We start from the raw sequence: 26391 nt of genomic DNA, 5'->3' as shown, positions 1-26391 counted from the left end.
ACAGAAGCGCTACGTCACGTATCCGTGTGAGCTCGGCCGTTCAACCAATGGAAGAGAGCGAACGCTCCCTTCCACCGAGCCGACACAACAGACGATAAATGCATGCTACTTGCATGTTAAAAGCAAGCGTTTCTGATTCAGAAAAGAAATTCTGAGGCGAGTGGCTGGAATATTAGAGATCACCTGTTCGAAACCTGCTTCGTGCAACTTTTTTTTCTTTTTTCCACATTTGTTTCTAACATAGTAAATTATTAGATAATATTTTTTTGCCCAAAAAAATAATATTTTCTATTTATTATTAATATTCGCATATATTAAACTAACAATTTTAGAAATAATACAGATCTGCTATTGTTAATAGAAAAATGAAGTTATTTTACAATGTTGCAACAAAGTGCTAATTTAACATATGCGAATATTTTTAATAAAGATAAAATAATTTTTTTTAGCCAAAAACATTATCTAATAATTTACTTAAAATAAATATCAAAAAAGGAAAAAAGTTACAAAATCACAGTTTTCAAACACGAGATTTTTAATATTCTTGCCATTCGCCTTACTCGTTTAACCATGCTTGTTATTTTACATTTATCAACATAAAAGATTACACGCCTGCAAAGCTTTTAATTATTTATTTTAAACTACTGCATATTAGCAAGAGTTACTGCAGTAACTACATATACATGTACTGTGGAGATTAGTGGAGGAACACAGTAGCATATTAAAACTGCAGTCAAATAGATGTAGATTGGTAATTTTATTAATACTATTAATAAGTAGTGGTCTTCCGCACCACCTTTGAGGTTCCACTTATGGCGCGTTCGATTTTTTTTTAAGTGGATCGTCGCCTGGAGCCCTATTGTACCACTTTTTTTACACCTGTTATTTACAGGTTAAAATAATTTACAGTAGTTGACACTGTATTTTTGTATCTATATACTTACTGTACTTTGTATACTCACTGTACTTGTACTTTTGCGCGTTGCGCGTATATTGGCGAGTTGGGAAAATTACTTACTTTATAATTTTTTATAAATACAAAATATATTTTGTATTTATTATGCCTGCAATGCTATCAAGAGTAATGAGAAATACAAGGTGTCCCATTTTAAACAATCCACTCAAATATCTCAGAAACACCGAGTTAAATAATAAAATTTTTTAAATAAAAGTTGTAGGATTTGGAGAGGGAAAAAATATAGGGATATTTGTTTGACCTTGGATGAAAGCGCTTCTGAGATTTGAAGGTCATTTTTATTTTTTTAAATGGAACCACTTTAATTTTTTTATATAAATCGATTTCTCATAATATTTGTCGTAAAAAGTTATAAAAGTTATAAACTAGGATGGCCAAAAATTGAATGGTTTACAAGATATTTTATACTTTAATTTGACATAATTTTACATAAACTATAAAATATCTCGTTAAATATTCATTTTTCAATTATCTTACTTCAACACTTTTATGCACAAAATAATGAGAGGAATCAATTGGTATAAAAAAAACACATAGTTGTCTTTAAGAAAAAATCTAGCAGAGCTATATTTAAGCTATATTTAGCAGATATGATATAATATATTATACTTTCTTCTTAAATATATATACTTTTTTCTTAAAGTCAACTATGTATTTTTTTACACCAATTGATTCCTCTCATTATTTTGTGCATAAAAGTGTTGAAGTAAGATAATTGAAAAATGAATATTTAACGAGATATTTTATAGTTTATGTAAAATTATGTCAAATTAAAGTATAAAATATCTTGTAAACCATTCAATTTTTGGCCATCCTAGTTTATAACTTTTATAACTTTTTACGACAAATATTATGAGAAATCGATTTATATAAAAAAATTAAAGTGGTTCCATTTAAAAAAATAAAAATGACCTTCAAATCTCAGAAGCGCTTCCATCCAAGGTCAAACAAATATCCCTATATTTTTTCCCTCTCCAAATCCTACAACTTTTATTTAAAAAATTTTATTATTTAACTCGGTGTTTCTGAGATATTTGAGTGGATTGTTTAAAATGGGACACCTTGTATTTCTCATTACTCTTGATAGCATTGCAGGCATAATAAATACAAAATATATTTTGTATTTATAAAAAATTATAAAGTAAGTAATTTTCCCAACTCGCCAATATACGCGCAACGCGCAAAAGTACAAGTACAGTGAGTATACAAAGTACAGTAAGTATATAGATACAAAAATACAGTGTCAACTACTGTAAATTATTTTAACCTGTAAATAACAGGTGTAAAAAAAGTGGTACAATAGGGCTCCAGGCGACGATCCACTTAAAAAAATCGAACGCGCCATAAGTGGAACCTCAAAGGTGGTGCGGAAGACCACTACTTATTAATAGTATTAATAAAATTACCAATCTACATCTATTTGACTGCAGTTTTAATATGCTACTGTGTTCCTCCACTAATCTCCACAGTACATGTATATGTAGTTACTGCAGTAACTCTTGCTAATATGCAGTAGTTTAAAATAAATAATTAAAAGCTTTGCAGGCGTGTAATCTTTTATGTTGATAAATGTAAAATAACAAGCATGGTTAAACGAGTAAGGCGAATGGCAAGAATATTAAAAATCTCGTGTTTGAAAACTGTGATTTTGTAACTTTTTTCCTTTTTTGATATTTATTTTAAGTAAATTATTAGATAATGTTTTTGGCTAAAAAAAATTATTTTATCTTTATTAAAAATATTCGCATATGTTAAATTAGCACTTTGTTGCAACATTGTAAAATAACTTCATTTTTCTATTAACAATAGCAGATCTGTATTATTTCTAAAATTGTTAGTTTAATATATGCGAATATTAATAATAAATAGAAAATATTATTTTTTTGGGCAAAAAAATATTATCTAATAATTTACTATGTTAGAAACAAATGTGGAAAAAAGAAAAAAAAGTTGCACGAAACAGGTTTCGAACAGGTGATCTCTAATATTCCAGCCACTCGCCTCAGAATTTCTTTTCTGAATCAGAAACGCTTGCTTTTAACATGCAAGTAGCATGCATTTATCGTCTGTTGTGTCGGCTCGGTGGAAGGGAGCGTTCGCTCTCTTCTATTGGTTGAACGGCCGAGCTCACACGGATACGTGACGTAGCGCTTCTGTAAGGTTGTGTGAGGCAGCGGAGCCGGGACCGCTGTGGGAAATATCGCATCACTGCCCAACTGGAAAAATTCTGTGCGGTAGTGATGGGCGTTTAATCGATTACTGATCGATTATATCGATTATCTAGAGGAGCATAATCGACAATAATCGAATATTGCAGAAGCAAAACTTAATCGAAATAATCGACTATTTAAACACTTAATCGATTATTGTTTTATTTTTTAATCCTATTTTAATTAACCAAGATTAACACTGTGTACAAAAGTCTTAAAATCGTAAGCAAATTAACCAATTATAGGCTGGCATTCATAGTCAGATCTTATATTTTATATTTAGATCGTCTTAAGATCTCATCTCACTCAGCCAATGAAATAACCATATAGCGTTATTTTATTGGTTGAACGAGATTTTAAGACGATGTTGAATGTAAGATCTGATTATGAATACTGGAAGTCGATCATTCTCATAATGTTATAAGAATAACTAAGTCTTGTTTATGGCCTTAAGAATGATGACGTGATACGCGACGCGTGATTGTCCAATAAGCGCACTGCTTTCCGCAGCTCACTGAGCAAAGCAGTACGTTTATTGAACAGTCGCGCGTCGCGTATCGCGTTTTGTCTGGTGTGCCCGATCTATATATGTATGTATACGTATCATATTGAAGTGCGTTCTACATATGCACGCATTTATCTATAGTACACGTTACGTTATATTATAGATTATGCGCATGTTATATGTAGTTTACGGAACGTTTGTGTTTTCTATTTAGTGGCACAAGTATCAGTTAACCAAACTTAACCTAACTAATCAATTTGACCGGTCATCTGTGTTTTTACATAAAAATGTTGAAAAATTGGCTAAAATCTACAGAAAATAGACGACAAAGATTAGAAAATGAAGATGATGTGAACGGTTACTTTTATAAAATTAATATAAATAACACACAAAAAGACAGTTTTTATTACGTTACAGTTATAGTACTAATCAATTATTTTTTAAGTAATTTATTCTTTTTTTTTCATTTACTGCAAAAATAACATTGCAATTACATCAGAGATATCTTCAGAATCTGGTGAAATAAAAATTAATAGCCATTGTAGCGAATCAACTATATATAGTAGTAGTAGAGCATCTTCTTTTTCTCGGGCAAAACGGTAAGATATATTTTTTAATCCTGTAGATCATTATATAAATCAAATTTTCTGCACGCACATACACACTGTTATCTATTATGATTTACAGTTTTAAAGCATCCTTATGTTTTGGAAGTACTTCGGATAATGATAATCAAGAATTAGACAATTCTAAGGAGAACTCTGAATGTAATACTAGATTTGTAATTATTTATAATATAGATTTAATTTTTTATATTTATATTTTATGTTATATTTTAGAATGCTCTTATTAATATTGGTTAGTAATAGTTATACATAAATATTTTTTTGTTTTATAAATAATGATAAATTTTATGAAAATTATAGCAAGCAAGAAAGAAAAGACAAAAAAACTAATGGGTATGTAAAAATTAGGAAACAATAAATTAGTTTTGTTTAAATAACAAATATATAAGTTCATTAATTATATTTACATTTTATTTTCAAGAACATTTCGTACAAAGTCTGATGCATGGCACTTCTTTACTAAACTTGACGAGAAAAGGGCTCAATGCAATATTTGTAAAAAGATATTTAAAAATTGCGGAAATACTACAAACTTTTTAACCACATTAAAAAGCAACATAACATTGAGTTTGAACAATATTTAAATTCATCAGATTCTGATGAATTGTGTTCTCAAGAGAAAGTAAAAACATCCAAAAATTTAACAGGTTAGTAAAAAATAAATATAATTATTTTTTCTAACAAAAAAAAAATTATTATATTACATTTATTTTTATTATATTGTTATATTTATTATTTATCTTGTTTCTATATTACTCTTTCTTATATTTTCTTTCAATTTTTTTAGATTCTGCATCTGAAAAAAAATCATTTAAAAATTTATTTAAAAACATAATTCCATATGACAAAAATAGTAAAAAGAAAAAGGATTTAGATCAGAAACTCGCTATAATGATAGCTAAAGATTTCCAGCCTTTATCTTTAGTTGAAGATGAGGGATTCTGTAATTTTGTAAAAACTTTAAATCCGAGATATAAAATAATTTCAAGAAAAACCTTAACTACCACTATATTGCCTGAATGCTGCGAAATAGCAAAAAAAAATTTGAAAAGTTTATTGGAAAAGGCTCCTGCTGTTTCCTTAACAGCAGATGGATGGACATCTACCGCTAATGACAGTTACCTCGGTATTACGTGTCATTTTTTTGAAGAAATTTCAGATTCCTTAGTCTTGCATTCTACTGCGTTGGATGTTATACTAATTGAAAAAGATGAAACCGCAAGGAATTTAAGTCAGCTAATCAGAAATTGTTTAACTGAATGGGAGATTTTTGACAAAGTAAACCATATTGTAACTGACAACGCACCAAACATGAAATTGAGTGTTGAGTTACTTAACAAAAAGCATTTTCCGTGCTTTGCACATAGTTTAAATCTTGTTTTGCGTAATGCTGTTACAAAATGTAATAACGATGAAATCCTATCAGTTATTACAAAATGTAAACAGTTAGTAACATTTTTTCATCACAGTCCTAAAGCTAACAGAATGTTAAAAGAAGCAAATAAAAAATTAGCTGAGGAAGGAGAAAATACTCCTGGCCCTGGCAAACTGATACAATATGTAAGTAACTAAGTAATTTGATTTAAAAATATTTATAATTAATATAAATTTTATTGATATTAATCAATTTTATTAAATAAAAGAATTTTTTCTTTATTTTTTTTTTGTATTATAATGTAGATCGATACAAGATGGAATACCTTACATCATATGATTAATAGTGTTCTTGATAATCTTAATGGTATTAAATTGATTCAATTAAATGAAGAGTACTCAGATCTTACAACTTTAACAAAGGAAGAAGTACAACTGCTCAGACAAATAATTATGATATTGGAACCTTTTGATCAAGCAACTAAAGATATTTCTAGTATATTAATAAGTTGTTAAATTTTTATTTGATAATAATATATGTAAATCTTTTATTATAAATAAATATTTTAATTTTTATAGGTGCCAAATATGTGTCAATTTTGCTTGTGATTCCTTGCATAAAAGGAATAATGTTAAAATTGGAAGCTGTTCATAAGAAATTGTGTAATTCAGTAGCTTTTTTGTTTCATGAAAAAATTCTGCAATTTATTGAAGAAAAATTAATGCATTATGAACAAAGAACGATTAGCAAAGTGGCTACATTAATTGACCCAAGATTTAAAAAAGCAGGATTTCGTTCGCAAGCAAATTATGAAGAAGCAATTAATATAGTACAAAATCTTCTTGCTGCTCAAATAAGAAATGTGAACCAAGTTGAAACAAATAATGTTCTTACTAATCAAATTCAAGTTAACAATGATAGTCATAAGTCTACTGGTATTTTTAGTTTTATGGAAAATGCTCAATCTTCTGTGGTGAATGTAGATAATATCATTTTAACTAGAAATTTCTTAAGCTCTCCAAATATTAATTTATTTGAAGAACCTTTTCATTATTTGAAAACAAGACATCCGGAAATTTTTCAAATTGCTTTAAAATATTTATGTACTCCAGACAGTTCTGTGCCAGTAGAACAACTATTCTCTGCCACTGGATATATAGTTTCTGACAGAAGAAATCGATTGTGCCCAAAAAATGTAAAAATGTTATGTTTCTTAAATAAAAATAATAAACTTGTATTTTAAAAATGTTTTTGAAAATATATTAAATTTTAGTTCAGTCATTTTCCTTCATAATAATATTTAATTATAAAATTAACAATTAAACGATTATCAATCGATCAATCGATCATGTTAAAGATTCAATCGATTATGATCGATAGCTCTTTTCAAAATAATCGACATGCTCGATTCCTTAAAACAACCGATTATGCCCATCACTACTGTGCGGGTATAAATATCCCTTGTATGTCTGAAAAGACTTATATCAAATATCGAGAAAATGTAGTCGATGATTTTCAAAAAATAGCCATGGAAAGTATGAAAATGGCAGGCGAACTTGAAAAACAACTTGCCCTCGAGAGAAATGAAACTATAAATGGCATTCCCTATATAACCGTTGTAGCGGATGGTAGTTGGATGAAGAGATCATATGGCAACACCTATGATTCACTGTCTGGTGTTGGTGCCATAATTGGATATCGCACAAGGAAAGTTCTCTTTATTGGCATCCGCAATAAATTTTGTACGGTGTGTGATTTGGCGGAGCAAATCGGTCATGAGCCACATAGCCATAAATGCTATAAAAATTTTGACCGCAACGCTAGCTCTACAAGAATGAAAAGCGACGCCATTGTAGAAGGTTTTAAAAATAGCCTTGAAATGCATGGACTGATATATAGAACTGTTATTGCTGATGGCGACAGCAGCGTATATCAGTCCATTAAAAATAATGCGCCATATCGCGAACAAGAAGTGACTGTACGAAAAATAGAATGCAGCAATCATTTGCTTCGCAACTTGTCCAAAAAGCTGAAAATTGTTGCAGAGACAGCACAGCCAAAACAGAATAGAAAACGTGGCTTTGTACAGCTACGAAAAGTTGTAGGAAACAACATTTTAAAAATACGGAAAGAAGTGGTAGAGGCAGCCACTTTACGAAGGGAAGAAAATATACCTCATCATAGCAAGGCTACGGAATTACAAAAAGATATTTTGAACATTCCTAGCCATATTTTTGGTGAGCATAAAAGATGCAAAGAACGTGGCCGTATATGCGAAGAAAACCGTGAGAAAATGCAAAATTATGTGCCGTATTTGAAATTCCACGGTTTATATCAGAAAATTGAAAGTGCTGTTACGTACTTGAGCGCTTATTCCGATAGTTTGTTGTTAAATTTAACAAACAATCCTGCAGAATTGTTTAATTCAATAATCTGCAAAACAATAGGTGGAAAGCGCATAAATTTCGGCCTACGAGGTTCTTACAATGCTAGAATTGCGGGAGCTGTTGTGCAGTATAATACTGAACAGGTTCTTACGCAAATGTATGAAAACATGTGTAAGAATGTCCCTCCAGTCGTTGAGAATTTAGAAAAGCGACGACAAATAAAAATTTTGAGAACCAAAGAATCTCGAGAAATGCATGGCAGATCAAAAAAATTCAAACGAGAGCCAGGAACAGATTGTTATTATGACCCGCAATCACAAAAGCCAGATCTTCCGCCTAACGTTTATCAACAATTAGAAGAAAATCATATGAAAAAGTTTGCGGAAAATGCGGAAAAGAGGCAAGAAATAGAATTAGAGACAAGAGGCCAAAGTGAATGTGAACTATGGCATTCGTTGAGACGTGAAATGCTAACAGCATCCAATTTTGGAACCGTATGTCGCATGAGACCAACAACGTCTTGTGCAGCAACTGTAAAAAGCATTTTGTATCCTCCACACATTGACACTGCAGCCATGAAATATGGTCGCGAGAGGGAGGAAATCGCCAGAATAGAATTAGCTGCAAAATTGAATAAAAAAATTGCACTATGCGGATTGTTCATTGATTATGAAAATCCATGCTTGGGTGCTTCTCCCGATGGACTTATCGATGAAGATGGACTGGTGGAGATTAAATGTCCTCCATCAGCTGAAAATTTAACAGCTGATGAAGCTGTACAAACATTGCCTCAATAAAAGGCATATTTGACAAAAAAATATTGATAAAATGAATCGAAATCATCGATTCTTTTATCAAGTTCAGGGACAGTTGAACATAACGCAACGCAATTATTGCATTTTCGTTATATAGACCCCAAAAAGTTTAAAAACCGTGCGTGTTAATAGAGACAGTCTTTTGGGAAAAAGAAATGGTACCTGTCTTAACACGTTTTTATTATGAGTATATGTTGCCAGAAATTATAGACAGTCGCCATAATAGACATATGCCAATTAGAGATCCGAAATATATTACGGACGCAAAAGAACAAGCATGTAGAAAGAAAAATAAGCGTCTCAACGAAAATGAAAATCTTTTGCTAGAGAACAAAAAATTAAAACAGAAAGTTTTATCAACTGACGCCACAAGCATAGATACTGCTCTGGATGTGGAGCAAGATAGCGATTGCATCGTTGTCAATTATTCAACGAATAAGCGAAATCTGACTACAGATGAAATAGCAAGACGTAAAAAAATTTTAGATAAAACAATAATTCCTCTTTCTTTGGTGAGAGAGAATGTTCTCTCTGAACAGAGCCAACTGAACGATGAATCGTTAGACACATTCTTGCGCGTTGATAGAGAAACGTCTTGTTTTGAAACGCAAAGCGTTCAGTACTTGCAGTTTCCTGAACTAATAACAGCCAGTGATAGCAATAATAGCTTACAAATAATTGGAGGCAACTGTACTAATCACTGGCGATGCTTTTTTTTTACGGCTCCAAGCTGCATGTGTATGACAGTTTACCTAACTGCACATACGAAAAATTGGCAGAGAAGGAGAAAGATTATATTCGCAAACGTTATCCAACAATAAACGTAAGCGATATAATATTCGAAAAAGTCCAATCACAACCGGACAATACATCTTGCGGAATTTATGCAGCTGCTTTTGCTACAACTGTAGTCTTAGAAAAAAATCCTTGTATGGAAAAATATTCTAATGACGTTGAGCGCATGAGACGTCATTTTATGAATATAATAGAAAATAACAAGCTGTCACTTTTTCCCTCACAATAAGTGTTTTGCGCAACATGACATAAAAAATCAAGTAATTTAGTTTAAAATAAAATAGCATTTTTTAATGTAATATCGATAATACTCAATATGTGCCTCATTTGCACTTAAAAAAAAATGCAATATTATTCACACAGTTGCACAGTGGGATGGCGAATCTAAAAAAATGGCCAAAATTCAATTTCGGAAAGTAGCATGGAAAAGTATTCTATTATAATATACAGCTCTTCTTAACACTTTTTTCAATGTTTTGTGATAATTGAGTGATATTTACCGTCCATGCAGCAGCCATTTGAATTTTTAATAGATAGTTTTTGTATCATCAATTCTCTTTGCAAAGAAAATTCTTAAGTTTGTTATACATCTAAGAATAAAATACCTGTTAATTTTTTTGTTATTTTAAGATGTAAGCTACTTTTAAAATCACATTAGAACTTTGGCAATAAATTGATAGTAAAATAGTACTTCATTATCTTCGAATATACTGTAGTTTTGCAGCTATAAAAGCTTTTTCGAAATCCGATAACAAGCGATAACAGCAGATATTACTGAAAGTAAGGCATCATTAGATGCGCATTTACACATATTTTAAGAAAATCCTGCTCATTTTTGCTCATTTTCATATACTTCTCCAAAATTTATAAATTAGTACAATAGTACTAATTATGAGGTCCAGATTCAAACTCCGGCTAGAATGAGATTTTTTGCAATAAATTTTTTACAGTATTTTAAGATACATCAATATTATCAAACTGTTTGTATATTGTAAGCTTGTTCAAGGTTACCGCGACCTTAAGATGTTTCGACAGAGCGCACTGTCGATAGCGTACTTCCGATTCGCAAATATTTTTAACAAAATAGCGACTCTTTGTTATGCATTACCAAGACAACCGATCGGATTATAAAAGAGAGCCCGTTTTCAGTTTCAGTTTTTTTTCTTGCTGGCTCTTGTGCAACTTGACTGTAATTAACTTTACAATAAAGAGTATTTTATGTAAAATCTTATTTACAGTTACTATCTCAGTTTCAGTTTAGGATTGTGTCTCAAATTCGATTTTTAACACATTTTGTCATATTTAAAGTGCCTTAAGTGACTGTTAAGATTAATGAGAGATTTATTATGGCTTCTTTTACAAAAGAGGAAATTCTAAATCAAATTCCTGATGATGATCACAGGGATTTAGGTGTTAAATATATTTTTGACAAAATGAATCTTGACATTACAAAAGTAAAGTCAGAGGATTTGAAACGTGTTAGTAGCGCTGTTTCGGCTCTCAGGACAAGAAGAAATGAAAGATACGCAACATGTAATAGAAATAATGATCGATTCAGAAACAAAAATTCGAAATGGTTGAAAGGAATATTTAAAGTTCCTGCTCTGGAAACTATTGCACAAAAATCGTGTTCTTCTTCAAATCGTGGTCGTCCAAGTAAGCTGTTCGCTGAAAAATCTTTACGGTCTCAGCGACGAGAGGTTGCTGTAATAAGTGCTCGATACCAACATGATCCATTAAGAATTTTGATGGCAGGTAAATATGCTGCTAGGCTGTCAGGACAGAAAGATTTACATGCGATTCTGAGTGAAGGTTTGAAAACACCAACACGTCCCACAAAAATGCGAAAAATATTAGCTGCTACAGTACCTTCTATCATCAAGAAAACTCCTGAGGAAGCATTATCTTTTATCATAGACAACTCTATAACAAAAAATACATACATAAATATGCGTTTGGAATCAAAATCTTCAGGAGCAGATATCTGGCCATCTTATGATGCTGTAAGAAATGTTAAAGCATTGTGTAGACCAGAAAAAGAAACAATATTAATAAATGAAAATGTAGTTGAAGTAAAACTTCAAAATCTTCTTAACCATACTGCTAAAAGAATTTTAAACTTGCAAGCTGAAGTAGTGGTTCATACTGCGCGACAATATAATTGCACAGAAATCGAAGCTGTGCTAACTTGTAGTTGGGGTTTTGATGGTAGTACCGGTCATTCAACTTATCAACAAAAATATAAAGAGTCGGCAAATATAAGCGATGAAAGTTTATTTGTGACCACCCTTATTCCGCTCCGATTATCAACTTCAACTGGGGGGGTTATTTTATGGAATAATCGAACTCCTCAATCGAATAGATTTTGTCGCCCGGTGAAAATAGAATATGTAAAAGAATCACCTGAAGTTATTCTGAAACAAAAAGAAAATATCGAAAATCAAATCCAAAGTTTGGAGATTTTCGAGGAGTTAGTAGAAAAATGTAACGTCAAGATTCATTTTTCGTTACTTTTAACATTGATAGATGGCAAAATTTTAAATATTATCACCAACACCAAATCCATGCAAACTTGTCCCATATGTCATGCAACTCCAAAAAATTTTAATAATCTAGAAAATATTACTCGAGAATCTTTTGTGCCTGAACCAAACTCCTTGCAGTACGGAATTAGTCCTTTACATGCTTGGATTCAATTTTTTGAATGTTGCTTGCATATTTCTTATAGAATAACTTTTAAGCAATGGCAAGTAAGATCCGAAGAAAATAAAAAAAAATTTGCTGAAAGAAAAAAAATAATACAAGCAGTTATGTGGGAAAAGTTTGGACTTAAAGTCGACAAACCCAAATGGGGAGGAAGTGGGACTAGTAATGATGGCAACACAGCTCGTCGAGCTTTTAGTAATACTGATCTTTTTGCTGATTATATAGGACTCAATCGGCAATTAATTTCAAATTTTAAAACAATTTTAATTGCTTTGTCTTGTCATCTTCCAATTAATGAACAACGTTTTAAGAAATTATGTACTTCCACAGCTAAGCTTTATAATAGTTGTTATCCTTGGTACCCTATGCCATCTACCATACATAAAATTTTAATTCATGGAAGTCAAATAATATCTATGAGTGTTTTACCAGTTGGAACACTTGGGGAAGAGGCATCAGAAGCTCGGAATAAGGATTATAAAAATTTCAGACTACGTCATGCTAGAAAACATAATCGCCAAGCAAATTTGGAAGATGTTTTTCTTAGAGCGATGGGCTCCTCTGATGTAGTTATTTCAAGTATCCATCTTGACAAACGGATTAAAAAACAAAATTATCTGCCATTTCCGCCTAATGTAGTTGAACTCTTTGAAATTCCTCAAAAAGAACCAAATATTAGTGCTTCTACAGATAATAATAATGAAAGTGAAGATAACGGATTTTCTGAAGTTGTATATTTTTTGAATGAAACAGAATTATCTGACGAAGAATAATTAATGAGAGACAAGGGAACTCTTGATAATCAAATATCCTAACAAAAGTGAGAGGTAAAGGGACTCACTATAATCAAGCACCTCAAAGAGTGAGAGGCAAGGGGACTCACTATAATCAAGCACCCCAAAAAGTGAGAGGCAAGGGGACTCATTCCAAAAAGCACCCCAAAGGAGTTTTAAATCGCACTGTTACCTCCACGTGGTAAACTCTGGTAACTACAATTTTGTAGACTAATCACAGGCGTAACGATATGTCTTTTCATTTGAATTCAATAAAATAAAGCATATTGTATCTATCAAGAAATGTATAATTTTTTATCTTAAAATCATTATAATTAGTATGAAGAAGGACTATAAATGAATTGGTATGCAATTCGGATAAATTATTGAATTTTAGATGTGCTATATTGAAACCCGATCGGCAGAAACAAATAAATAGAAAGCGATTTAAAATACAATTATTTTTTGCACCTTGGTTAATAATGTTTGATACACCATTTTCAATTTTGTAATTTTGAACCTTAAATTTGTGTTCTGCAACCCCAAAAACTCATAAAAACGAGTTAATATTAAAATACGACTATTTTTTGTAATTTGGTCCGCCATATTGAATTCGCCATTTTAAATTTTGTATATCTGACTTCATATTCGTGATCATCGAGCCAAAAAATTACTGAATATAATTTTTGGCAACAATAATTAAGTTTCAAATTATGGCCACTTTTTTCGATACCCTAGCCCACTGTGAGTTGGTGTGCAAAATCGGAGAGACGAAGAATAAAAATAATGGTTGCGTCTCACGAGAATGGGCGGCGGATGGGGCCTATTCTATATTTTCTGTTTTTAATATCCTCTGACTTAAAATATTAATATTAATAAAGCCAATCTAACATCAGCTGGCAATTTGTAAAAAATAATGTCAGAGGCGATTTTACGTGTGCTGGCATTGTCGATTAATAAAGCCAGAAGCGATTTAACGTGGGCTGGCTATTAGAGAAATACGTATTTATTTTTCTTTTGTAATTGATTACAAAGAACGTGATGTGACTGATCTGTATCAGAGATATCAACTCGAGCTCCGTACAACAGAACTACATGAGGGATAGGGCCTCCACCATGCGGACATCACACAAGCAAGAATCGCTAACGTCACGCATTTGTGTGCGCTCGGCGCATTTGGTCGTACGACACAGCTACGAGAAATGCTAAGAAGCGTTTCTAATCGAGTAAGGCGAGTCGCTAGAATATTATATCCCATCTTTGAGACCTGCTTTTTGCAACTCTTTTTCCGTATTTCTTTCTAACAGTGCACAAATGATTACATAATTTTTTTTGCTAAAAAATATTTAATATTTATTAAAAATATTAACATGTTAAATTAATAACTTTAGAAAGAAATACTGATTTGTTATTGTTAATAGAAAAATAAAAAATAATTACAATTTTGCAAAAAAATGTAAGTGTTTAACATACACGAATATTATTTATAAATATAAAATTATATTTTTTAAACATTTACATTTGTAAAACACTTATTTGTTAAACACTTACATTTTTTTGCAAAATTGTAATTATTTTTTATTTTTCTATTGACAATAACAAATCAGTATTTCTTTCTAAAGTTATTAATTTAACATATGTAAATATTTTTAATAAATATTAAATATTTTTTAGCAAAAAGAATGATCTAATTATCATTTATGCATTGTTAGAAAGAAATACGGAAAAAAAGTTGCAAAAAACAGGTCTCGAAGACGAGATATAATATTCTAGCGACTCGCCTTACTTGATTAGAAACGCTTGCTTCTTAGCATGTATCGTAAGCTGCTGTCTATACCACCAAACCGCCGAGCGCACACGGACGCGATTCTCGCTTGTGTGGTGCCCGCATGGTGGGGGTCCTTCTCTTCATGTTGCTCTGTTGCACGGAGCTCGAGTGTGCATTTCTGATCTGTATATACGTTATCGGAGGATTTGAACGACTTTCGCACTTCTTTCCTCAACCAAAATTTTATTGCAAGGCCATGATATAATGTACAAGGCAAAATAGGCATATGCAAAAGGTCTAATAAATAATGGTAAAATATTTTATTTGAAATATATATATATATATATTACTATATATTGAACTGGAGAAAAATGTCATATGCTTTCCTTATTTTTATTCTTATGTAATAAATACAAAATAAATAATTTAATGAATCAATTAATATATACATATACACATGTATTGAATACATACTTATCTTTATTTTGTATTTTGTACAATGATTGAAATAATATATACTCATTATTTCAGTCATCGTATAAAATGCAAAATAAAGATAATTATATGTGTATATGTATATATTAATTAATTAATTATTTATTTATTTTGTATTCATTACACAAAAATTCAAATAAGGAAAGCATGACAGAGTTTTTCTTCAGTAAAATTTATATATGTAAAATATGATAAAATATAGTATATAATATAATTAATTATATATACGACAGCTTTATGTATAAGAGTTTTATAGAAGAGTTTTATAGAAATAGTGTACAAGTTTTTTCATAGTTCTTTAGTCCCACTTGGTGCCATTTCTTGATATCATATTTTTTTGTAAGAAGTATATAGGATAGCTTTTTTTGAAAATTTTAATATATACAACAGGTTTTTTTGAAAGGTTTAATATATACGACAATTTTTTTGAAAAGTAAAACAATACTGTTTTGTTTTAGTTGTGACAAGAACGTGTACTTGGCGCCTTTTTTTTTACCTTTTTTTAAAAAAAGTAATTTTTTTATAGATATTTCTTTTTTTTTAATAATATATATACGACAGTTTTTTTTTTACTTGTGACAGCGCTCAGACAAAGACATAAATAAATATATTATTAGTTTTATTACATACCTGATTACATACCTGCTTACATACCTGTTTACATACCTGCTTACATACTTGCAGATTCCACCATCTGCACAAAGTACACTTTCTGTTCTGTCTGTCCACTAACTAACTACAGAATACTGAGAGTGTACACTTCTGCACTTTAAGATCGAAAAAAATTTTTTTTATGAAGAATACTATTATTTTTTATATACACTATCTTTATTCGTCTCCACAACACGTTATATATACATTTTACGACCGATATTAATTATATCAACGTTAATTAATATCATCAAAGCTGCGAGCTGACAGGTCTGAGCGCTGCCATATTAGAAATAGAAAAGGAAAGACGTCTTTTAGAAAAAGAAATCTGAACGCATTAGTTGAGTGCGTTCTGATTGGTTGCGTGCTGACGACGCTGACCAATAAGACATGCGTTACATTTTAGCGTGACATCCGAGAAAAATAATGATTTTTTAGATTTCTCGACTTTGGATGCATATATCTTGATTTATAAAGCACACAGAGCAAAAACAAGCATATTTTTCTTATGTAATTTGGGTATGCGCTTTCGATTAAACCTATTACCAACTGAATCGGCCCAGCCGTTATTGAGATCCGATAATCTCGGCTCATCTGAACCTTTCGTCTCGCGTAAAGATACACGGTCGGTCTTGCGCTGCGCGTGAACTTGGCGCGAGACACTATCGTGTCTCTTGATAGTACTATATATATATTTTTTAAATATTATTTTCTCATATTTCAAATTCATTTTTGACTCGTATATGTCTGTTTCGTCTCGTACATATTGTAGCCTTGCGACGGAATTACGGCCGAGAAAAGAAGCGCGAGCGTTGTTTACAAAACATCCGACGATACCATACACAGACACAGACCACACGTCAGTGTAGTGTGTTACCACTACACAAACAAATACGGCACACGGACTTATGCCGATAATATCACTCTTATTTTTAGTTCCATCGAAATGATGGCACTTTCGCGTCGGAGTTCGTCAGGCACTCCAGCATCCTCTTAAGTACAAAAATATTTGTGTTGAAGTTACTGAAATTTTTCTCTGTATGCAAATAACCGCGTATTGCACCTTCTACTTGCTTACATATATACAAGATTCTTTGATGGGCACAATAAAAAACCCTCTATTTTTTATATTTATTAAATTATTATTTGCACATGTATTTGGTCCTCTTAATGCATTGACACATTCAGTACAATGCAAAGTTTTCATAAGTTTTCTTACTACATATCCTGCTATATACATAATGACTTTGTTTTTATATTCTGTTGTCCATGGAAATGGTAAACAATAATCATGATCATGAGTATCTGCTGTATCTAACATATGGAGCCATTTTCTTGTTGAATTTTCACTAGTTGTTGCATTATGATGTCAATAGAATTGTTTGCTGAAGATACATTTAGAATGGAAATGTCTTCCAAAGGAATACAATTACTGGTATTGTCTGATTTTATTTCTGTGTGTATAATTAATTTTTTTATAGCAGATTTGAACTGTTTTACTGTGGGATTGTTATTGTGCCCACCATGAGACCGTATACTACCGAAAATTAACTCCAAGTGATCCTGACTGATTTTATACATTGGAATGTACTTTAAAAAATCATTGTTAACACAAAGAAACTTATACATATGCAGCATACTTTGGATATTTATAAGAAAGCCAAGAAAACCTGTTTTAATTTTAGAATTGAGTACGCTTTGAGATTTTTCGACAAGAAACAATGATTTTATGTATTGTGCACATTCTTCCAGCTTCTTATTAATTTGACAGTAATTTTCTTTACTTATTGGTTTCTTAAAATTATGTTGCTTTTAATTCTTTGAGTTAAAAATGTCAAATAAATCATTGAACATAGATGTAAATGTAATTGTTGCTGAACAATCTTGAAAATGAGGTAACATAAGCGTATTTTGACATAACTAAAAAGCATTTGCAACAGAAGCACTTAATAACTGTGTTGCTAATTTCACCTTTATTTTATTTTTATAATACTCTAAGTGCTTACTTCGAAGCTTATTACCTAAATGTAATTCCTCGTTTTCTTGCAATTTATGCAATTCCTCAAAATGCTCCCATTTTATTCTGTTTCCATCATCATCTACAAGTTGTTTGGTACGACCAAGAGTATTTCGAACAAGTTTGATCATATGGCTTGGATCCAAAAATACATGAACATTGGTGTCACTAGCTGGATGTTTAAACCAACTCTGAAAACAGTTCGCATTACTGTTAAAATTGCATTCAAGACTTTGAAGCATACTTAAGTTCAAGACAAACCATCACACGTAAGGGATACAATTAGCATGCCAGAGTCTTGAAGTGCATGTAAACATTGTTCAGTCAAGTTACGCTTTTGTACCATAGTTATTCCATTTATTAAATAAAAAGCAATGGGCAATTTCCAACCTTGATTTATGCACACAACACAAAAAACCAATGCTTCTCTTGCAATTGCACTAGCATCGCATTCAATATTGCTACCATAATTCACATAACCTACTATTTCACCATTACAATAATCTAAATTATGCTTAGTCTCGTCCGGATGGATACTTGTAGTAGCGTTCCGCTGCGTTATTGTCAACAGTTTTTAACGTCTAAAAAATTTTAATTTTTGGCGCCGCTCTCCCTCCTGAGGCGCGCCTATCTGCACTCAATATGTCATTATTTTTCTGTTGCGCGTTACCTCAACACGTTTTACGTTTTTCGAGCGCAGTTTTTTCAGGTTTTTTTTTAGGTTTATAGATTGCTAAAAATGGGTAAGTCGTCTCACAAATCAAGGAAAAGGAAAAGATCTTCGTCTTCCGACCGCTTGACGGAACTGGAAGATAAAGTGTCTAGATTAAGAGGATGCTGAAGTCATATTGTTACCGACCGAAACTTCAATTTTCTAAAAAGGGTGGCGTTTTTTATTGCTTTAATAGAATTACAAATCCTTTGGTGTAAATAAAGTACATATGCTAATCTTCTGGCAGTTGGTCAAATTTAAACCAAAAAATAAAAAAAATTTTTGAAAATTTACCGACAATGTCACCTCAAAGAATTATATCTTTTATATCAACATTATACTGCTTCAATCTGCAAAACAAAACCATGTGCCGAAGAAGAGCGTATGAAACAATAATGGAAAACCAAAAAAATAGAGCTTAGAAACTTATTTTCAAAACGCCACCCTTTTTCAGATTTATGTAAAGGTGCAATTTCACGTAGCGTCAAAAAGCTAGCGGCTACCCCCACTCTGTGATACATTTCCTCTCAATAGTAAGCTGCCGATAAAACGCCAGCCGCTAAACGCCCGCTACTTTTTCATGGAGCGACAAATCGCTAGTCGCTGTGGATTTATATTTTCTGTATTTTTTAAATTTTTTCTATAGATTTAAATTCGTGTATGAAACTGACAATTAGGATGCGTGTCAAAGTGCGTTTAAACTGTCCGAACAGTATTTTATCGACAACATTACAAAATACATTGCCATCAGTAATAGCTAAAGAGATTAAGAAACGACGAATACTGGTGTTGTGTGCAATTATGCGAAAATTGCAAAAAAATGAAAAGAGACCGTACAGGAAGAATCAATACTGGGTAGCACCATATCTAAAGGATCGTCCAGAGCACAGTTTTTATTATGTGTCAATTCCTAAACTGACCATAGAGAATGGAGTACGATTCCACAATTATTTCCGAATGTCCGCAACACAATTTGAGGAATTGTTATCTATTGTTGGACCGCTATTGATAAAAGAAAATGTTATTCGAGAGCCTATACAACCGAAAGAACGTTTGATAATAACATTAAGGTTTGTAAATGTTAAAATTGCAAATTTTATACAAGAAACTTGTTCACTGCTTCGATATTGTTTAAATATTATATATCTTTGTATCTTTGCAATGTTCTAGATATCTTGCTTCTGGCGATTCAATGACGTCAATGTCATACCAGTATCTAGTTGGGGTAACAACAGTTTGTAATATTATTCGAGAGACATGCGAAGCAATTTGGAGCAATTTGTGTCCTTTGGTTTTATCATCAGTATTGTCGGAAGGAGACTGGCTCGAAATTGCAAATAATTTTGAAGAATTGTCCAATTTTATTCACTGCATTGGTGCTATCGATAGAAAACATGTAACAATTCAAGTATGTGTTCCAATGTTCACTGTCGTTGTCGTTGAAACTCATTTTTTGTTGATACAATTGATACAACATTCAAACCAATTCAAACACGTCTATTTTTCGCTCGAGTTGGGCTTTTCCGAACTTCAAGCGGCAAAACGACGCATCGACCAAAAGCGCCAGAGTGGGGAGAGCCGCTAGCGTTTTGACGCTACGTGAAATTGCACCTTAAAGCATGTGTGCAATATAGAAAAAATAAGGTAAAAAAGAGCTATAGATTAGTTCCGGGATTTTGGGATAGAGGCGCTATACAGTTCTCAGTGCTATCTGTCATATACAGAATCTTTTAGGTTAGTTATGTGTGTGTTAGTTGTGCGTGTGTGTGTGTGTGTTTGTGTTATGTGTTACGAAACCCGGCTGAAAAAAATGGGTTGAAGGCACTCTGAAGGATAAAAAAGTGTATGTATTATACATAAATTTTGCAACATTTTTGCAAACATTTATATTATTTAGTTACATACATTCATATTCTAATTTCTACAAAATACTTTTATTTATGTGCTTTATGTGTATATATTATGTATATTATGTGCTCCATATTATGTATATTCACATCAAAGTATCTATGTAAAAAGATAATATCATTTTGTATATTGTATATATTTTTATAATAAATGTATATGTCATATAACTTATTTATAAAGCATGAAATATAAAGGTATTTTTAGTTTCTTGTATGTATCATTTGTAAAAAAATCTTGATAAAAAAAACATTAATTTTGTGACTTGCAATATTCTGTTTCAATATATACTTCTTTTAAATACTTACAACTAGCCTCATTTTATGCGTTTACCTTGGTATCTAAAATACACATCAAAATATAAAATTAATTTCTAGTTTAGTAGAAAAAAAACATTGTAATCTTACACCAGAAAGGAATGGTAAAATATCATGTATATGTAATAACAAATAAATCACTTTTCCACTGATATTATACACAACTTTGCAGAAATAAATTTATTCTGTAAATTTTGAATGTGTAGTGCAGTTTAAAACACACAGTCGAAATATGTCTATATTTTTGAAATAATAGTTCTGTTTTTTTATGAATCACAGTGGTTTTATAAAATGTTCAATTTTAACAGTTTTTATTAGACTGTACTTTAGACAATATTATATTTTGCCATTTCTTTCTGTTGTAAGACAAGAATGTTTCTTTTCTACTGTAATATAAATACATTTTCGATTTTGATATGTATTTTAAATACCAAGTTAATCACATAAAATAAGGCTAATTGTAAGTATTTAAAAAAAGCATATAATGAAACAGATTATTGCAAGTCGCAAAATTAATGTTGTTTCTTTTATCAAGATTTTTTTACAAATGATAGACACAAAAAAATAAAAATATTTTTATATTTTATGCTTTAGAAATAAAAAATATGGCATATATCATATACATTTATTGTAAAAAGAGTATACAAAATGATGTCAATTTCTTAGAAAGATATTTTGATATGAATATAGATAATATCGAGCATATAATGTACATTATATATATATATATATATATATATATATATATATACATACAGGGTGTCTGGTAATAATCGCCCCACCGCTCATACGCAGGTAGGGCAGATCAAACCGAGTAGAAAAGTCCTCTACCATTTTTTGATTTACGAAATAATAACGGAGATATTAACGAAAAAGAATCAGCGAATCCGTGCGAGTAAAGCGCGCGCGGCGAGAAGGACGTCCCAGCGCTACGCGGTCGCTAGGCGCGCGATGAAGCAGTGGGAGGAGCGGCGCGTAATCTTACAACACGGCGTCGAATATTTTCTTGAATTTTCTCACACGCTCTCTCTCTCTCTCTCTCTCTCTCTCTCTCTCTCTCTCTCTCTCTCTCTCTCTCTCTCTCTCTCTCTCTCTCTCTCTCTCTCTCTCTCTCTCTCTCTCTCTCTCTCTCTCTCTCTCTCTCTCTCTCTCTCTCTCTCCCCCCCCCTCCCCACTCTCTTACTCATTTATTTCCTCTCCCTCTCCCTCTCTATCCTTCTCTCTTCCTCTTTTCTCTTCCTCCTACTTCTCTCCTCCTCTACCTCTCTCATCCACCATTCCCCCTCTCTCTCTCCTCCTAGCACCTCTCTTACTACCTCTTGCCAGATTCCCTCTCCCCGACTCCACTCCCTACATTCCTGCCACACATGTTCCCATGTCTTCTCCTCCTACCCACATATCCTGCACACTCTCTTTTCTTTTTCCAACCAATACTTCCCTTCACATACCTCATTTTCTAATTTAAACCTTGCCACCCTCCTGCACCTACTTTCCCCCCATCCCTTTTTTAAATATTCTGGTATTCCTTCTTCCCTAATCTCCTTATACCATCTGTTATATTTCGAATCTCTTATCCTTTGCTCTCTTTCCTTTCCCTGCATCTCCTTATCTCTCCTGATCATCTCTCCAAACCACATTTCCTTTTCGTCTCTCCTTCTTTCAACCTTTTCCAACCCCATTTCTCTCTCCTCAAAAAACTTTTCCCTTTCCCTTTACCATGTTGACTCCCCCTTTCCCCTTCTCGCCTTTTCCTTCATTTCTTCTCAGCACCTCTTCGCTAGCTCATCACCTTTTCCCTCTTCTAGCCTTTTTTCATATCCCCATGCCCTTATCCCTGCCCTTCCTTTTAATTTCTCTTTCTTCAGTTCCTCTCTTATCATATATCCTGGTGTCTGCCTATCTACTCCCAATATCCATCTTAAATACCTTTCTTCCAGCCTTTCCATCTTTTCCCTTTCCTACCATCCCCATATTTCTACCCCGTATGCCATCACCGTCCAAACCAACCTATCAAACAACCATAATCTCCTCCCCCAATCCTTTCCAAACCTTCTCTTTCCTATCCCCCATACTTATCCCATTACTGCCGCTGCCCTTTTTACTCTGTCCCTTACCTGTGTTTCTTGTTTTTTATTGCTCTGCATTACATACCCTAGATACTTTATCTCTTTTACCTCTTCCATTTTTCTCCCCTTCCACCTCCAATCTTTCTTTTTTGACCTCCCCCTCCCCCCTTTCCTAAATCTTACTATCTTTGTCTTGTCCGGATTTAGTTCCATCCTTTTCCTATCCAAATAACCCTCCAGTCTACTTATCATGCTTCTCATCTCATCCTCTTCTTCTGCTAATAAAACTATGTCATCCGCATATGCCAGCGTATATATTCTTTTCCCCCCTACCTTTACTCCTCCCCATTTAACCTTTCCCATCTCTTCCTCTATATCCGCTAGTAACAGATTAAATAACAAAAGACTTAAGGGGCACCCCTGTCTCACCCCTCTCGCTGTCCAAAATTCTTCCCCCAAATCTTCTCCCACCCTCACTCTACTTATTGTCTCTCCTAACATCTCCTCTATCCTTTCTATCAACCCATTCCTAATCCCTCTCTCTTTCATTGTTTCTAACAACACCCCCCTGTCCACCGAATCAAACGCCGCTCTTAGGTCCACAAATAATGCCACTATTTTTCCTCCTCTTTTCCCCACTTGCCTATTTATCAGATAATTTAATACATATATGTTGTCGATCGTTCCCATCTCTTTCCTGAACCCTGTTTGATTCGGTGATAGAATTCCGTTCCCCTCCACCTCCTCCCTTAATCTTTCCATAAACACCATCATATACACCTTGTATAGCGTTGGCATCAATGTTATCCCTCTGTAGTCTTCCACCACCTTTCCTGCTCCTTTTTTTATTATCGGCACCACTATTCCTTTCTTCCATCTTTCTGGCCATCCCTCCCCTTTTTATATCCTATTACAATATCCACATATCCATTCTTCCATTTCCTTTCCGCCATATTTCCACGCCTCCCCTGTAATCCCATCCATCCCTGCTGCCTTTCCATCCTTTAAATTTCTTATTGCCTCCTTTATTTTCCCCTTGCTTATTCCTTCCTCCTCTTCCCCCTTTCCCCTCCCTTTTCCTTCATTCCCTTTCATTACCCTTACCTCTACTCCCCCCATTATCCTCATGAAGTACTCCTTCCACTCCTTTATTTCAATTTCTCCCTGTATTCCCCTTCTTTTCTTTCTTTCTCTATTCACTATTTCCCATACTTCCTTCTCTCTTCTAGTTCCCGCCGCTTTCTTTTTCCACCTGTCATTTTTTTCTTTCTTTTTCCACCTACATAATTCCTTATACTCCAATTTACTTTTCTTATATCTCTCCTCCTCCCCTGTTCTCTTTCTCCATCTTCTCATCTCTCCTCTCACCTCCCTCTTCTTCTCTTCACACTCTTTATCCCACCACCCCCCTTTTCCTTCTTCTTTCCTATCTTGTTCTTTCTCCGTTTCTTTTATTGCCAATTTCAATCTCCCTTCCAGTTCCTTCCATTCCTTCTCCATATCCTCTTTTCCTAATTCTATCTTTCCCAGTTTCCGCCTAAATATTCTTTTCTCTTCCTTATCCCATCTTCCCCTCCCACCTTTCCTTTCCTTTTTAGCTCCACCCTTTTTTTCTTCCTCTCCTCTTATTCTCACTTTCACCGGTTGATGATCAGAGTCTATTTCATCCCCTATTTCCATTTTCTCTATCCTCTCCCTCACTTCCTCATTCCCCGTCACATAGTCTATAACCGTGTTGCCTTTCCCTTCTGTAAATGTATATTCCCCCTTCTCATCCCCCTCCATATTTTCATTAAACAAGCTCCATCCTCTTTCTTCTACAAATTTTATTAACATCTTTCCTTCCTTATTTACTTTCCCGTCCTTTGATTTCCTCTTTCCCCTTTCCCTCTCCTTATCCTCCTCCTCTATTTCCACACGTCCCCCCTCCCTTCCTGTTCTTGTATTGAAATCTCCCCCTATAATCGTTTTTATACCTTCTCCTGCTTCCTCTACCCACCTCCCCAAGGGGGCGGTGCACTTGGACACAGTTCAATTGGACACGTTGCATTTGGACACGGTTCATTTGGACACAGAAAGTTGCGCACGGTTCAATTGGACACAGTACAATTGCGCACCGGTTACTTGCGCACTGTTCATTTGGACACAGAAAGTTGCGCACCGTTCATTTGGACACCGTTCGTTTGGACACCGTTTGTTTGGACACCGTTCGTTTGGACACCGTTCGTTTGGACACCGTTTGTTTGGACACCGTTCGTTTGGACACCGTTTATTTGCGCACTGTTCAGTTGTGCATCGCTCAATTGTGCGTTCGCTTGGACACGAAAAGATACATATACCATTCGTTTTGATATGTAATATATGGAAATAAATTAAGAATAATTTGTGAAAAATATAATTATACAATGTTTTTATTGAATTTTATACCGGTAAATAAACGTGAAGTGTGAAATTGTAAATATACATGTGACATTAAAGATTATTAAAGGTTACTTCCCAGAAAGTGAAATAAGACGCATGCGATATATGTACCATTCGTTTTGATATGTAATATATGGTGAGAAATAAAGAACAATTTGTAAAAAATATAACTAAAGTGTGTTCATTTAGTGTTATACCGGTTAATAAACGTAAAGTGCGTGAAATCAAAGAAAAATGACATTGAAAGGTTAGGTTGTAACCGGACGCGCCCCATGGAGAGATAATACTCGGGACTCACCAGTCGCAGGCAGCAATACGTTCGCCGTAGTTTTGGTCGCCACTCGCTTTAACCTTACAAGCGAGAAGGTTGCGATCCTCGTCTCGTCCTTCCGTGACCCTCGGGCTCGGATGTCGCTTCCTTCAGCGTGGACGAAGACGCCTGATGAGATGTTGCAACGTATCTCGTTCTAATCCAATTTTTTATGTTCACAGGTTCACCTTGCGCACGTACGATGGATCACCGGGATGCAGAACGGATAAGGTAAGTGTTGCCACCTTTCTTTACACAGGTACGGACCGAAATAACTTGTGCACACTTTATTTTAATGATTAATTAAAATAAACAGTATATATTTAATATCAAACAAAATAAAAGTACACTTATGATTAGCCATCGTGGCTTACAATGTTTTTACGCGCGCCGATAACATCTCGGTCACTCGCGTTTACAATTGGTCGTCGCGTTACCGACCACTCCGCTGAGCGGCGGACTCTCGCTTCGAGTCCTCTTCCCTTCTACTTCATTTTACTCAATCCACTACTGTCGATTCCTCCTGGCACGGGTTTATATACCCGTCCGCTGGCATGGTAT

At 33.3% G+C, this 26391-nt stretch overlaps 2 protein-coding genes and 1 long non-coding RNA gene across 3 annotated transcripts; 1 reads left to right on the top strand and 2 right to left on the bottom strand.

Moving 5' to 3' along the window:
• Positions 1-2651: 2651 nt before the first annotated feature.
• On the top strand, positions 2652-6894 carry LOC136999707 (uncharacterized). Its single transcript, XR_010890024.1, has 6 exons — positions 2652-4290; positions 4379-4458; positions 4618-4650; positions 4739-5877; positions 5998-6187; positions 6271-6894. It is a non-coding gene; the product is annotated as an uncharacterized lncRNA (long non-coding RNA).
• Positions 6895-16781: 9887 nt separating this feature from the next.
• Positions 16782-19726, bottom strand: LOC136999530 (uncharacterized). The gene is made up of 2 exons (XM_067353871.1): positions 18004-19726; positions 16782-17431 (listed from the first exon to the last, which is right to left on the bottom strand). Exons 1-2 carry the CDS (start codon positions 18339-18341, stop codon positions 17149-17151), a joined length of 621 nt encoding a protein of 206 aa, XP_067209972.1. The 5' UTR covers positions 18342-19726; the 3' UTR covers positions 16782-17148.
• A 1319-nt stretch (positions 19727-21045) lies between these two features.
• On the bottom strand, positions 21046-24884 carry LOC136999529 (golgin subfamily A member 6-like protein 2). Its single transcript, XM_067353870.1, has 2 exons — positions 24204-24884; positions 21046-21057 (listed from the first exon to the last, which is right to left on the bottom strand). The coding sequence occupies exons 1-2, from the start codon at positions 24882-24884 to the stop codon at positions 21046-21048; spliced, it is 693 nt and encodes a 230-aa protein (XP_067209971.1).
• Positions 24885-26391: the final 1507 nt, after the last annotated feature.

This window comes from Linepithema humile, chromosome 4 (genome assembly GCF_040581485.1).
Source record: "Linepithema humile isolate Giens D197 chromosome 4, Lhum_UNIL_v1.0, whole genome shotgun sequence".
Taxonomy (NCBI): domain Eukaryota; kingdom Metazoa; phylum Arthropoda; class Insecta; order Hymenoptera; family Formicidae; genus Linepithema; species Linepithema humile.
This window is presented reverse-complemented; position numbering and strand designations above follow the sequence as displayed.

Coding starts and splice junctions, on each gene's coding strand:
- LOC136999530 (XM_067353871.1), bottom strand. CDS start 18,341: ATGCTTCAAAGTCTTGAATGCAATTTTAACAGTAATGCGAACTGTTTT. Junction 17,432..18,003: donor TCTGTTGCAAATGCTTTTTA/GTTATGTCAAAA, acceptor TGCAACAACTAG/TGAAAATTCAACAAGAAAAT.
- LOC136999529 (XM_067353870.1), bottom strand. CDS start 24,884: ATGGAGGGGGATGAGAAGGGGGAATATACATTTACAGAAGGGAAAGGC.